General features: G+C 39.5%; 1 protein-coding gene across 1 annotated transcript in view; it reads left to right on the top strand.

Moving 5' to 3' along the window:
- The first annotated feature begins 2,431 nt into the window (after positions 1-2,431).
- rxfp1 (relaxin family peptide receptor 1) overlaps positions 2,432-16,535 on the top strand; it is a 35,372-nt gene continuing 21,268 nt past the window's right edge. Inside the window, exons 1-2 of the mRNA XM_063876955.1 lie at positions 2,432-2,477; positions 15,693-15,798. Coding sequence (XP_063733025.1) covers positions 2,432-2,477; positions 15,693-15,798 — 152 coding nt within the window. The remainder of the gene's footprint in view (positions 2,478-15,692; positions 15,799-16,535) is intronic.

Genomic DNA, 16,535 nt, shown 5'->3' with positions numbered 1-16,535 from the left:
AATTATTGGATTCATTAAGGCTCAGTCTGTTTGTTCTAACTTTTGTGCATCATCACGATAAAATTAGTCTCAAATGAATCTTTCTTTGAAGCCATAGTTCAAAGTGAATCTGTCAAATAATGATTATCACAAAGCTTATCAAACCGTGGATTCATCTATGGTTTTCTTCCAGTTCTAATAACACTCTTGACTGGAGATAATATAAACTGAATATAATGTTGCAATGCATGGGGTGTCGGTGACTAATTATAAAAAAGATTGCTTTCCTCTGTGTGGGCTCTTAACCATGCATGGCTTTCATATTTGTAGATCACTGCCACCCAACAACTTTGAAAATTTAACGACGGATAGAAGTTATGGATATAAAGTACAAAATCTTTGTAGGAATTATGTCATTTGTTTTCTCTTGTGAACTCCCAGGACAAAACTGTGAGCAACCTTTGCTAGGCACCACGAGTTTTGCTCCACATGCTGAAGGTGGTTTATATTTTCAACCTTTCCAAAACCAACTGGAAAATGCCTTTGGGATTGGGATCACACCAGCTGGGATTCCAAATCTGGCAAGGGGCATACAATCTGAAGCTGCCAGCATCCCTAATTTCAACTACAAACCTGTGAAGTTGTGTGACTGCAACTTGCAAAACAGACAGAAGTATAAACATCTGCAAATTGTTTAAAAGCTCCTCTGTCGCAGTTCCTGCTACAGTTACAATATCCAGGAGCACATTTTGCCATGATGACACACACAGACTCGTAAGATGAAAGTAATTGCACTGAAGTGTGTAACAAATACATGTGTTTATCTGCTCTTACAGCTGCAGATATCCAGAGATAATACACTTTTATTGCTAGCCACGATAGCAAAGCTAGTTTTGTTTTCCATTTGTGATTGTTTATGTGTGACATCATGTGCTTCTGGCGACGGCTATTGTAGCAGAAAGTCAGTTTCAGTAATTTACCAGGTGTCTAAGTGGACAAAATGTGTCAACATACAGAATACATTTACAAAACTTTGCAGATGTGTAGGTGACATGTTAAAGAAGTGAGTGTTTGAATTCATTGCCGAACATTTCAGTCCTCGTCCTAAAAACCCTCTTGTAACATCAAATGCTAAAACATGCAGCTTTGAAATCTGATCTGTATGTAGGCGAACCATCCAAACAAGGCTGTGTTAGACTGAATAAGTCATTCATTTTTTTAGTATCATAGTACCAAGTAGCCCCATACAACAATACAAGAACAATGATCCTCCTGCAGAAAAGCCCCATGTTGTTAGATGTTCCAGCCTTTGGACAATATGTGCAGTGCTTTGGATCTTAAGTAGCAGAGGCATAAGAGGGTAAACCTGACGGATTAGAGGCCAATGCAGTCTCATTGAATTAGAGAATTCTATTATAGGGGACCTGTGTGTTTTCCTTTAGGATGGAAGAGCTTTTTCTTTGTGTATTGCCTCAAGAACATTGCTTTTTCTCCGCTGTTTATTATTTTCATGTGTATCTACTGATACTCTTTGAGCTGCAGTTGGCTTTTAGACCTTATTGTGCCACAGTGAGTTTGTGCATAATCTTAGCGTGATGGTGAACGGATCCATCGGCCTTCTGCTTGAGACACATATTCCTTAAGACTTTGAAAATGAGGCTTCCTTTCAGTGTGAACCTAAAGAAAAAAAACCTTGTGTTATATGTCGCATTTCTTTTCAACATGTCTGTTCGCACTGCTGGCTGGATTATCAAGCTCAAAGTTTTTCATAAAATAGATTTCTTAGGCTCCTGCTTAAACATGAAGTACATCACTATCGGAGTTAATAACACCATCATATCGACTTTTCAGAGGTGGCTCAGCGAGGTGAACTCAATGACTCTTTTGAGACATCAAGGTATAAACAACCCACTAAGGATTAAATGGAAACCCTCTTGCAATCATCTTTTGTCTGATTTAGTATTTGTAGACATGACCAAGAATCCTCATTGACACTTAATCCTAATTGACTTTTCCCAGAGAGCGGATAACTGCGACAAAACATAAGATGCTGACTGATGTGATTTTAGTGGTGAGCCACTCCAAAGGGAGTTGATTGACCTGCTCACCAGTCATGCTTCCGTTTAATCATTTCCAAAAGAGTGGTACAGAGTCTTTAAAGCCTATTAGCGTTTTTACTGCTGGAGATTTGCATTTTACTTGCAATAATGACGACAGTGGTTTTAATATTTGGAGATTATCCTGCTGAACAACACTTATAAGTATCTTCTTTGCTACAAAGATTATTTTCGACAACATTCCAAAATCAAAAGGAAAATCCCATTGCTTTTTTGACAAAGAACCGTTTAAGCCTACTAAAATGTGTCATCCCTGAAACGTCATATGCCCCTTTCAGTATGTGAGTGCATCAACTGCCAGCTGAACATATAAAAAACACTAGTCTCAAGTTGATATGGCCGACTGGCTCAGGAAAGAAATGGGCGTCTACCAATCAGAGGGTTGGTGGTACATTCCCGTGCCCAAGATATCACCGATTTGCTCTTTAAATGGTAAATGGACTGTACTTATATTGTGCTTTATCCAGTCTTTTCGACCCCTCAAAGCACTTTTACATCTACAAGTCATTCACATAGAGCAGTAGACCTTGCTATAGGGAACTAACTTTCACACACACACACGCGCACACACACACAGACGGGATCGAACCCACAACTCACAGCCATGATTCGCCCAGGTGTCCACAAATTAAATTGTATGTAAGTCACTTTCGATAAACATGTGCTAAATGACATGTAGTGTGACATGGCAAACTCATTGGCAAAAAGCATGCTTACAGATCCAGCAAGTTACTGAGCAGCATTATGGTTCATTTGTTGTCATGATTTGGTCCACCTGACAAATATAAGCCTAGTGTTTACTCTCTTTTTGGCTCTACACCAACACCTGAGGGCAATTTCTGGCACTTCAGCTAATGCTCCATTTATTTCACCATATAGTTAATGAATCTGTCTGCTGTTTGGAGCAGGAAGCATACAGCTTTTCCTGCTAACGGTGAGAGTGAGCCAACAAAGATAAAGTTGTGGACCGAACAGCTTAATATTGAGCTGAAACTCACTGTATATCTCAGTACTGCTATGAACACCTGCTGATTCAGATGATATTCCCTGCAGGTTTCTTAACTTCAGCATTTGCTCACAAAAAGGCATCAACAATTGCCGCAAATTCTAAACACAGGATTTAATGTAGCATTGGGATCCATAGCAGTTTTCATCAGGGCTTTCATCAATGCTACTTTATGATAAAGCTGCAGAGATAAATCAACAGGCGTTAATGACAACATCACAGAATATGAAAATCAGCATTATGGGAACTTGTCTTAAAAGGGTTACATGCTCAAAGACCTCATTATTCATCAGGAGAAGGTTGAGACTAATTAGCCCCGACAGCGGCTAATTAATTTTGACAGCGTAAAAAACCTACATGATCAAAAACTAGCACCACCTGGGGAAAAGGACAGATAACATGTCATCGTCATGTCAATATTTAACTCACTTCCAACTTTATTTCAGTCTTGTGGTTTTTCCGTTGCAAATAGGTCACAGCTTCTCATGCCAGAGCACACAGAGAGAACTGAGGGGGAATATGCAAAAAGTAAATATTTCATCAGTCAATACTTTGCTTTTGGACATACTGTTTTTGACAACAGACATTGTAACGGCCTAGACTGGAAAACACAAAATTAGATTACTGCATTTTTACTCTCATTGTGATTAACTAGAAAGAGTCTCTTGATGTCTCTCACTTTCCTCGGTGTTTGAAACTTCTGTGTCCTATATACGAACACATACACACCCATTGGAAGCTTATCAATCGGGGCCATGAGCGCTGTCTTTTTTAACAAAGCTGATGGAGTACATTATTCATGGCAACTGCGCTTTGTGAGATTTGCATTACATACCCACACTGCGGCAAATGCTCGAGACGCTGCCTACCCCCTTTTTTGAAGTATGGCTACTCACTGAATTGTACAATGTAAAAATAAATGGACGATGAATTACAGAGCTAGGTTTCAATGCCCCCAACTCACTTTCTACTCAGGCTTTGATGACAAACCTCAGAGAATTGTTTAGCTTGCTACATGTAGTCGGTGCAATTTTAAAGGGAATATTTTCCATGAACAGTTTCACAGATGTGTACAACGTCTGTTTTTATAAACATGGGCTTTACATGACAGTTTCCTTCAAATCCATCAACCAAGGGTCTACAGCAGGGGTGTCCAAACTGTTTTCAAAAAGGGCCCGATTTGATAATGTGAATATGCCCTGGGGCCAATAGTCCCTTCTGACATTTTTTAGACCTAAAACTAACATACAAATACACTGCTATATAACAATTTTCACCGTCACAATTACATTTAATATCTCAGGCAGGCAGGCGTGAACAACTCCTAAAACACAATTCTATATTCTGTTCAATCCGCTTTAGCAAAGAGTCCAGTTGGTGACAACCCCAACAAAAGTTGACTCACAAACAAAGGCAACTCAAAAAAGTCTGCTCCGGGTTTTACCGCGGATCCACCCGAAACAAGAGAAACAATATTACAGTGTCTTTAAAAGAAAAGCTAAATGCAAATACCATCAGCTTAAAGGGCCATCGGAACCCTTGGCAATTCCCCGTACTCACTGTACGTAAACCAGCTAGTGGGGCATAAATAATACCCAATAAGGCAGAAGCTGCGGGCCATATTAAATCTGACCGCGGGCCGTGATTGGTTAATAGTCGTGCCATTTACTGATTGGCACAAACATACCATAAAGCAGTGAGTTAGTGTAGCATACAAAACAAGTTTGTTGATAAAGCATGTCAACCTGTCACAGTAGAGTCACACAATTCAATTAAAATGAACATAAGCATAATAGGGCCCCTTTAAATCATTGACCATCCAAAGCATTTCTGATAAAACAGGTCTAGTCGTGAAAACTTCAAAAAAATGTGGTCGGATTCAAAATGATTTGTTGGGAAAGTACCTGGGCTAGTAAGTAGGATGTTACAAGTACAGACGAGAACACATTGAGGAGAGTGAGCTTTTAAAATAAATAGGAAACAAAACAACTGAAGTGCAATGACAATTTCAGCTCGGAGATGCGAACAAAAGGCAAGGCACTGAAAAAGAAGATGAAGCCACAAACACACTGTCCGCCAATGATGACATCTGAACATTTCATGTGGAGTGAGCACAATGCCAGCCTTTTAAATGTCGAATTGCATGCCAATCTTTGATACATTTGCAGTTCACACACTAGTCATTACTTGTTTTTATATAAGTGCTGAGGCGTGGATCAGATTTATGCCTAAGGGAAGAATAGTTAGGATTTTGATAAATATATAAATAAACTTGTGCATTTGCAAACACAATTGAGAGTGTGATGGTAGGTGGTAGATGCCCCAAAGCAGTCAACTTAAGGGAAATACTTGTTCTAATGATAAATATAATTTTGAATATTCAAAATGTATCACTAACACGCATTTTGGTTGTATCTTGAGGACCAGTAAACAGACAATATGTGTTTTGTACCCAATTAAGCGTGTGTCTGTATTTAGTTTGTATCAGTGGTTTTCTTTTTATTATCCTCCCTGATTAGCTAAATGCTACCTTTACTGCCAATGTCTGCTACCTCCATTTTCGACTGTAGCTTGTTACGTACATGTGCATCCTAATATGTGTGTCTTTCAGACCTGATGCAAACAATAAATGGATCCACACGACAAGTCATTGATCGGTAACCCTAATCACCTGACAAGTATCAGCTTGGATTCTCCCGGGATTTCTTACCACATCTTTAATGTTGTTCCTGTACAAAACTGCCTTTGTCAGCTCTGTTAATAGACATTCAATTGAGGGTAACACACAGAAAGCATGTATAAATAATCAGCATGTCACTAATTTGGGGTCTGTATTGTATTTTGTGTCAGGCCACAGTGCAAATGACTAGAAGCTTCACAAGCACGGTTTGGCTCCAATTCTAAGAGACTCTTCCAGCCACACAGCAATTTGGAGGAGCTCCAAGTTCTTATTATAACATCGGTAGATTTCCCTGAAACAGATTTGGTTTATTTATTACAGAGCAGCACATGTTTTAGACGGTGACTGCTAATGACTTTGGAAATCCTTCGCCGTCATGAATACGGCATGTTTGTATTTTTGTAAAATGATTAGAGGAGTCGGCATGAAATTATGAGATATCTATGTTCCCCTTATGATGAAACATGAGTGATCCTTTCATGTGATCTGAGGCAAACATGTTTTCAAAATGTTAATATAATACTTAGCTTTTTGACTAGACCTCCAACATTATTGGCATTCCACTTCAGCTGAACTTAGCAGTAATACACTATATAGTAAACATTGTAATCCTTGTTACTGCCACTTACAGCATGTTAAAGAGACCCTATTATGCTTTTGGGGTTTTAACCTTTCCTGTACTGTTTTATGCTGTTTTTTGTGGATGTAAAATGGTCTGCAAAGACTACTTTTTATGTTAAAGATCAATGACATTAGTGCGGCAGTATAACAAAACTCTCATTCTCTTTACAACAAATACAAATTAAACTGACACAATTTCTCTGCAGAAAATTAACCTGGTCACTGAACTGAAACCTTGGAAATTAGGAAATATTATCCTTTAATTGACATGTCATGAATTCATTGTAATGTTTTGATTGCGCTATGCTCCATTATGAAAATGCCATTAAAAACTCCATTAGCTGGAAGCTTAGCTAGATTGTTCTCAAAAGGCAATGGCAGTCAGACAATAATGGTTTTGAAGGCCAAGTCCGTCATTGGTATGGAGAATATTTCCACTCAACAGACACACAATTGACTATTTATGATTTTCATTTCATCCTACACCCCATATCATCCACTTTAAGCAGGCACTATGGAATATTAACCTGGAACTTCAGAACGTGGCCACGATTGGCATGCAGATCATGTGGAATTTCCATCACCTATAGAGCTTTTTTCAAGGTGTTCCGCTCCCTTTTGAATCAATCAACTGTCATTGTTGGAAACCTATCCCCATCCAACACTCATTGTGAGCGATTTCACAGAAATCTTGGTGTGATATCTTTGAATTTCACCATGAGTTGTGAATCTGAATGATTCATAAAGCGCACCTATTTTATGATGTATTATTATATACAAATAAAGTTAATTATTACTATTATGATATATTAAGCATAGGATTTGAAACTCTAATGATGATGTGATTTTTAAAAAACTATTCATCCAATGATTTAATTATCCAAGAGCTGTTAATGATGGCAAGGATCCTCTCCCTGCGGGGTCTGATAATAGGTGTTATATGGTCATTATAGTCATTATATCACTGTGGTTGTTCTATTAACCTGAGGAGACCTAAATATTATGAGCAAGGGGCAGGTTTTTTTGCTTTAGTGATTGATTTTCAAACCATATAATTTGTGGTCACACATTATTTCTATTATATGGGTGTGCTAGTGATACTTATTACAAGGCTTAGTTGAATACTCAATTCAAAATCTACTAAGACGCTCTGATCAGTGGACTACACTATGTTCAGTCATAGCAATCCGCAGAAAGAAGTCCGATAAATTTAAGATCGGATTTGGACAACACTAGTTTTTTTCACTCAGAAAACAACATGGAATACTTTTTTTAGAAATTCATTTTTATAATTGTTTGGAGCACAAAACTTTGGATGCATGATGGCCAAACTTCCCGAGAGAAGGACAAGTGTAAAGTGCTGGACTTCAGAGAAATCAGCAGCAGAAGAAGACAGACGGGAGAACACTAACTGAAACACGAAATGGCCCCTGGCTGTGTTTAAAGACTGGTTACTGGAAAAGAAAATGTGAACAGACCTGGACAGTTACAGAAAACCCCGTTCATAGCTGCCATCATTTTAAGCATAATGGGGCCGCTTTAATGACTCGTTGCACATTATCACTTACAAATGAGAGAATGAAATAGCTGGCTCATGTATATTAAATAACAGTTGCCTGAGAAGCAGCAGCAGCACAGAGACAGAAGCATTATTTCTTGGCTGAGGTTGCAAGATACAGTGTCTAACAGCACCAGGTTCTAGAGTTGATGGATGGTTGGAAAATTGTGAGGAGTCTTCTCTGGAATCTGGACTTGGATGTCGATGTGTCGCAAGTCTGCTCGGGAACAAAACAGAGTTCTCACAGACTTCCTCAAACACTCATAATCAAACAGGGATTGAAGTTTAAATTGAGTTGCTTCCATACAGAATGTGTCATTTACACTGGGGACATTTTAGAACATTAAAGCATGGAGACATGTCACTGTAGAAGCATGATAGGGGCCCATTAAATGATCTTCTATGCCCCTCAAACTGACCCCCCCCCCCGAATACATCACTCAAACGTGTTTATTTATAAGACCATTTAAAGACCTTCTGAGCCCTGATGTCCCCGCACAATAAACAGAAAGCAGACTGGCCCTGTGTTGCTTCGATGAGAACACACCTCAAGTTATTTCCCTGCAGGAAGCTGTTCTCACAATGTTGGCAGTGTTGTTCACCATCATTTCAGCTGATGCGAGGATTTGCTTTTCTCTCTTATATACAATGAAACTTTATATGTTAGACTATATCTTTAGTATATTCAGGAGTTGATTGTTGTTTGAACAAAGCAAGACATTTTGACTTGATAATTGACCTTTGAAACAGTAAAGGATATTAACTCCAGGTGTATTGAAAAGATTTAAAAAACATCACACTGTTTTCCTCAGCAGTTGCCAGAGAAACAGCAGCAGCACATTGACTGAAGATTACTTCCTGGACTAAGTTGCACCAGGGTCTTGGAAAAGAAGGTGACGGATAGTTGGAAAATCCCTTTAGAGGAGAGTTCTCTGCAATCGGGACTTGGATGTGAGGCGAGTCGGCCCGGGCAGGATAAATGGTTCTCACAAGCAGTTTGGTCCGATTACCTCAAACGCTACATCAAAGTCTCACAAGGATTCAAGTGAAAGCCATTCTGTACTGTCCTGGGAGTAACACACCGGCTTTAAAATAGTTATTTCTCTGCAGGTTGTTGTACCCTTAATGCTAGCCTAGTTTGTGACAAATAGTGACATGTGCAGGAAATAAGTCATTCACTGAACATTTGAGTAAATATTTAGTCCGTTGTTTTGATTTGGATTTGCTTTTCTCTTATTATATTAATCTAAACTGAGGGTATTTAGGATTTGGATTGTTGAGACATTTAAAGCTGAGTCAAACAACAATCTTTAAACAATCTTAACTCACAGCCTTTCAAGTTTGATCAAACTAAGTGTTGGTTGTCGCACGTGTTGCCTGACTGGAAATTAATAAGAGTTTATAGTTCTGAATGCAGCAGTTGAAGGGGATCAGTAATGAAACATGATAAATATGTTTATTTTAAAAGGCATTGACAATGTTCCACATAGTTGTTCGTATGAAAAGTTCTCAAAAATTGAAAAAAGAGAGAGTGGTTCTAAGGCTTGATGCTTTCTCCCCTCTGCTTGTTAGTCATGGGATCTGCTTCTGAAGCCATTCAATCCTCCGAAGAGAAGCACTGAAGAAGCATACTGACCCCTGAGTGCTACTTAAGTTCAAGCTGTACTTCTTTATATATCACTGTTATTACTACCTATAACCATCATAGAGCAACACAGTGACCTTTATCTCAGACCTTTCTGTTGCTGTGGGCCGGAACTGTGTATCATTAAAGAGCCAGGTGCAAGACGAGCTGGTTCTCACAAAGTGGAACATACAGTGGGGCAAAAAAGTATTTAGTCAGCCACCAATTGTGCAAGTTCTCCCATTTAAAAAGATGAGAGAGGCCTGTAATTTTTATCATAGGTACACCTCAGCTATGAGAGACAGAATGAGAAAAAAAAATCCAGAAAATCACATTGTAGGATTTGTAATGAATTAATTGGTAAATTCCTCGGTAAAATAAGTATTTGGTCACCTACAAACAAGCAAGATTTCTGGCTCTCACAGACCTGTAACTTCTTCTTTAAGAGGCTCCTCTGTCCTCCACTCGTTACCTGTATTAATGGCACCTTTTTGAACTCGTTATCAGTATAAAAGACACCTGTCCACAACCTCAAACAGCCATACTCCAAACTCCACTATGGCCAAGACCAAAGAGCTGTCAAAGGAGACCAGAGACAACATTGTAGACCTGCACCAGGCTGGGAAAAGTGAATCTGCAATAGGTAAGCAGCTTGGTGTGAAGAAATCAACTGTGGGAGCAATTATTAGAAAATGGAAGACATACAAGACCACTGCTAATCTCCCTCCATCTGGGGCTCCACGCAAGATCTCACCCTGTGGGGTCAAAATCATCACAAGAACGGTGAACAAAAATCCCAGAACCACACGGGGGGACCTAGTGAATGACCTGCAGAGAGCTGGGACCAAAGTAACAGAGGCTACCATCAGTAACACACTACGCCGCCAGGGACTTAAATCCTGCAGTTCCAGACGTGTCCCCCTGCTTAAGCCAGTACATGTCCAGGCCCGTCTGAAGTTTGCTAGAGGGCATTTGGATGATCCAGAAGAGGATTGGGAGAATGTCATATGGTCAGATGAAACCAAAATCGAACTTTTTGGTAAAAACTCAACTCGTGGTGTTTGGAGGAGAAAGAATGCAGAGTTGAATCCAACGAACACCATACCTACTGTGAAGCATGGGGGTGGAAACATCATGCTTTGGGGCTGTTTTTCTGCAAAGGGACCAGGACGACTGATCCGTGTAAAGGAAAGAATGAATGGGGCCATGTATCGTGAGATTTTGAGTGAAAACCTCCTTCCATCAGCAAGGGTACTGAAGATGAAGCGTGGCTGGGTCTTTCAGCATGACAATGATCCCAAACACACCGCCAGGGCAACGAAGGAGTGGCTTCGGAAGAAGCATTTCAAGGTCCTGGAGTGGCCTAGCCAGTCTCCAGATCTCAACCCCATAGAAAATCTTTGGAGGGAGTTGAAAGTCCGTGTTGCCCAGCGACAGCCCCAAAACATCACTGCTGTAGAGGAGATCTGCATGGAGGAATGGGCCAAAATACCAGCAACAGTGTGTGGAAACCTTGTGAAGACTTACAGAAAACCATTGACCTCTGTCATTGCCAACAAAGGGTATATAACAAAGTATTGAGATGAACTTTTGTTATTGACCAAATACTTATTTTCCACAAGCATTTGAAAATAAATTCTTTAGAAATCCTACAATGTGATTTTCTGGATTTTCTTTCTCATTTTGTCTCTCATAGTTGAAGTGTACCTATGATAAAAAATACAGGCCTCTCTCATCTTTTTAAATGGGAGAACATGCACAATTGGTGGCTGACTAAATACTTTTTTGCCCCACTGTATATGTATATGATTTTGAAGTATACTTCATGAAAGGTGTTGTGTTTTATAGGACAAATTATGGGATGTAATCAATGTCTTTGTATGTCTTTTTTTCTTTTTCAGGGGATAATAATGGATGGCCCCATCTTTTTGACAAGTATTTCGGGATGCCCAGCTACAAAACTGGAACAAAGTCCCATATGTGCTGTAAGTATTCTGTTCCTGCACAATAACACACACTACAAATATATGAAACCTGTTATGGCATTGGTTGTGATAAAACTGTCCTTTATTTCACTGCTGTGCTACAGCATTTACAGAACTCAAGGGTAGCTGAAAAGCATTTTGATTACCAGCTGCTGTGGTGCTGATTCAACCTGGTGCAGTACAGTTGTGGGTGGGAAGCAGGTGAGGGATCATGACCCGGTGACCCTGACTGGTTGGTTGCCGTTATGAAGAATGGATGCGGTATGGCGGGGGTTAGCTTTAACCTTTGACAGATAAAACAAATAAGCAGAACCAACTTCCTTCTCTTAAAAGTTCAGCCACCCCTTTTCAATTGAAATAGCATCAAGGCAGTTCATCACCCTACGTCGGGAGTCATCAATCACATTTATAATCAAATTCATAAATGACTGCTCGTACAGGCTGTGCTGGACATAGTTTCTGTGCTGGAGGTGAGTGATGATTCAGAAATATTTGGTTGTTATGATTGAAATGTCTTTCTATGTATATATTGTCAACAGCCGAGGGCTACAGATACAAATCAACCAGTGGCCACATTTGGTATGATCTCTGTTTGAGGTTAATGTTAGGTAAAGGTAATGAGTTTAACCATTCTCTCAGTTGTTAGGTTAATATAGCTGTGATTTGAAATAGTTTCTCAGAATGAAGCTAAATAAATGTCGTAAACAGACTGCATTTCATGGCAGATTTGTTTGATTTACACAATCAAGAGTTGCTATTGTTTAACGTTGAGAAGCTTTTTTGTAGATGAAGATGTGTAACAATATGGAAGAATGATTTATTCAACAACGTCCTCTACTCTTTTCATTCTAACGTCCATGAACTCTCAATGTTGTTGCAATGTATGCTGATTTTTGAGCACGTGCCATGTTCTGCACACCAGAATAAGAAAGCCAGGGTTAAGCATTTACGTCTGCTTGGGTTACTGCAGAGCTCAAGAGACTCTGATTCGGGCTGATTTGTTTTTGTCTTGTTCTCAATGATCTTTAACCTCAAACGTAAATGACCTTTCTGTCAAAGTGATCTTGTGTTCTTCCGATGAATGAGAATGTGTGTGATGCACCTCCAAAGTTTAAAAACAAAGCACAACATCGGCTCTCTGAAACGGTTGGATAATGTTCGTTTTAGGATTGATTTAGAGATTTAACCGACCACCTTTTAAAGCATGGATCAGTCTGAATTGAAGCTATAGCAGGATTTATTGGCCACTACGGGCCACTTCCAAACATTAGAGCCTTAGTTAGTGCCCTTTTGGCTGTTTTGAAGTTGAGGATTCAATATAAAGTTTAACCACAGCCATTTGGTCTCCTATGCGTTGGAACGACCTGCCTGAGGACTAAAGGCCGGCAGAAACAGTAACCTCTTTTGAACCACTTCTTAAAGGTGCCATAGAATGGAAAACTGTATTTACCTTGGCATAGTTGAATAAGGAGAGTTTGGTACATTGAACTGACATACCGTGAACCTCAAACACCATTGCTTCCTTCTTCACATGCAAATCATGAACATGCATATCACAGCAGTAAAACGGGCGAATTACAACAATCCCTGTGTGTGACGTCACACACGGTAGTCCAGCCCCAACATTTGCATACACCAGCTGCTGGAAACACTAACACTAACACTCACCACTCCGTAACGTTGCTCTCCAATCTCCGACCAACTGGCTGTTCTTCAAATTCATCGGTTTCCTCCTCCGATAAAGGCTCAAACATGTAAGGTTGGATGCCAATAGCCTCCATGGTTCATCTCTCACAGTTTTGCGAACTTCACTTACTTCTGTGGGTTCTGAGGCAGCCATGGATTGCTCCTTGTAAACCAGCCAATCAGCACAGAGCTCGTCATAATTATTTAAATGAGCCCCCAAATAAGGCAATTCAGCTTGTTTCATTCTAGGACCAAATCATAGGGTTATAAATGGGCCTGCAAAACCACATCTGGAAATTTTTTGGATCAACCAAAGTTATATACCTTCTTTGTAGACATCAGTGAACAATTTAAACTAGATAGATGCATTCTATGGCACCTCTAAAACATTCTTTTACAGACTTGTGCTTTTGCCTTTTTTTGTACTTCTTTCATTGACATTTCTTCATAAAATTGTACTTTTCATCACCATCATTTGTCGTATCTCTGCCATGTCTTTGCTTCATTTCTCGTCATATGTTTTTTTATCCTTTCCCACTATTGTTGTACCTCTTGTATCGCCTTGTATCCTGCTTTTAAATTGCCTTGTCCTTGAAGGCACGTAGTAAACTCTGTTCTAATAGGTGCTATATCAAAAAAGGTGTTTTTTTTATTATTTACCTTTGTGTGCTCTGCAGTTTCCCAATGGTGCATCCACATTAATGTCAGGAGGATGCTCCTTTGTTTTAATGTAGTGCAAATTGGGTGCAATAATCATTATTCATACCTTGAGAAAATGGTTCATACGGAACTGTGCTTTAGCCAATACCCCTAAATCAAAGAAGACCTGGACCTTCATTGTCGTTGGACCGGCTCAAATCTTTTCCAATTAGAAGTGACCCTTAACTTGCTTTTTGTTGCTTAATTTGATGTGTCTTTTGCTTTTATTGGAGCCAGGATATGCCTGGTTAAGCGATCTTGTCGACTTGGTTTTATCACATCTTGCGTCTCTAAAAGGGGTTTTGATCAAACAAAATCAAAGCTGTCTTAACCCAGGTACGCTCATAAGCCATCTTAAGAGACTTTTTTCTTTTATTAAGTATTGCCAACCTTTGTTTATACCGCTATTAATTCTAAATCCTTTCCTCTCCAGCTTTAACCTCAGGAGTTTCACTCTCTTCCAGCAGGACTATGTGTTGATTGTTTCAAAGCTCCTCTCTTGAAACTTTGTGCTTGAGCGGTTGATTGACGTGTCCATATGATGTCCCATCCCTCTCCCCTCCATCTCCCCAGTGCTTAGACCCGGAGTTGGACTGTGACGGAGCACAGCTTCGAGACATCCCAGTGGTGGCGATTAATGTCACACTGTCGGTGTTATAGCAGCTTTTGAGCACAAATAATTCCCCCAGGATAGCCAGTGTTTTGTTCTTTTTAAAGTCAAACCAAGGCTCAGGTTGACGCTTGATGGATCCACAGCACATTCACTGTGATCACCATTAAGTCTATCACAAAAACATTGCCACTCCAGGCATGCTGATTACTTAGCTAGTCAATGTGGGAATACAAGCTGTGAACCTACGCTTTTAGGAGAAATCCTATAATCACTGCACTACTTGGGTTTTTTTTTCTTTAGCTGTTTGTCCACCTCTATAAAGGTTACTCATCATATAGCAGGGTCATATTTTCATGGCAGTACTATTTTTTCTTTGTTCTATTTGTAATGATTACTTTCACAAGCCTATGAAAAATATTCACTCCAGCATTATATATATTTCAAACACAGCAATCGTATTCTTGCAAGGACATCCGTTTTTCCGTTAATGTTTCCAGGAACTTTCGTGGTATTGTATTCAATGCTTATTCTGAACATTTGCATTGTCTTGCATTACAATAAAGTTAGGAAATGTCCCCTGAGTTTACTCATTGTGCAAATACTTGACAATCAAACAACACATGATCCTTTCCTGTTGTGACGACAGGCTCAAAGGATTTCAACTTATCCGATTATTTTATTAATAAACCTATCAATCTCACCTAGGAAGGTAATTAATTATGACTTTAAATGTATGGTTTTCCTGATAAATGACACGTTTTCCTATCAAAGTGGAGCCTTTCATCAACAATCTAATTTGCTTTCATTGAAGCCAGGATGCCTGGTTAAACAATCTGCTCCATTTCATCACATCTTGCATCTCTTTACTGGGATTAAATGAAATATAATCAAAGCTGGCTTAACCCAGGAATATTTAATGAGCAATATTGAGAAACCTTGATATTCACAAACATGTGTTGATCCTCCAAGTCACTGTAATGAATTCTGCTTTAATTATTTTAAAATCTCTGGACAATCTTTCCCTTCCAGCAGGATACATGGCCATAACTCCACACACATCTTTCTTGACAGTTTGGCAGTGCATGATTGACATCTCCTCTAATGTCTCCCCTTCCTTTCTCCAGTGCTGGGAGTCGTTCCTGAGCTCTGCAAGTGTCAAGACCTGGAGCTGGACTGTGACAGCACAAAGCTTAAAGACATCCCGGAGGTGGCAGTTAATGTCACAATGATGTGAGTACAAAATAAGGCACTTATTTTTTCATTATTTTGAAGCTTAATCAATCCACAGGCAGCCTCCATCCCTGGCTGGTGAGTCCCGTAACAGCATGCCAAAAACTGGACTCACTTGAAGCCAGGATTACAGGTTATTCTCAGACCCTACTGCAATCCCCTTATTCAGTTAATGACTCACCTATATCCTTGAAAGTGTTGGAGGAACAAGCGTTATGCACATACCTACACTACATCTGCGGAGTCGTTTTTCTCTGGGGAATGTAATTATTTAGATTTTACAACACATTTTCCAACATGTGTCGGACAAGGACATTTCATCTGAAGCTATTACAACGTTTGTCAATGTTTGAATGAAAGAACATTGCAGTTTTTCAGTCGTTGTGTGTCATTTTATGTGTCCTGAAATATTAAAGCCATTACCTCGCAGGTTGGCCCATCCTCATTATCTCTTATAAAGTGTCAGCTCTGTCGTCGGCACTGCATCATTTCATTTATGGCCCATGGAGTCATATAATACTTTGTAGTCAGCTCACTTTTTTCTCCCCTTTAAACTTCCCTGCCTTGAAATGTTCAAAGTTGCTGTCAGTATTTGTGAGTGCAGCTGACCAGGAAGACTTTTGTTATCCATCTTTATTTTGGATTTAGAAGAAAAATAGCTTTTAGCACCCTTCCACCAAGTTAGGTACACACAGTTATAGTTCTTGTTACTTTTACAGGCAACGATGGTTCGGGGT

This window comes from Eleginops maclovinus, chromosome 23 (genome assembly GCF_036324505.1).
Source record: "Eleginops maclovinus isolate JMC-PN-2008 ecotype Puerto Natales chromosome 23, JC_Emac_rtc_rv5, whole genome shotgun sequence".
Lineage (NCBI taxonomy): Eukaryota > Metazoa > Chordata > Actinopteri > Perciformes > Eleginopidae > Eleginops > Eleginops maclovinus.
Note: the sequence above shows the minus strand (reverse complement) of the source record. Positions and strands in the feature narration are given on the sequence as shown.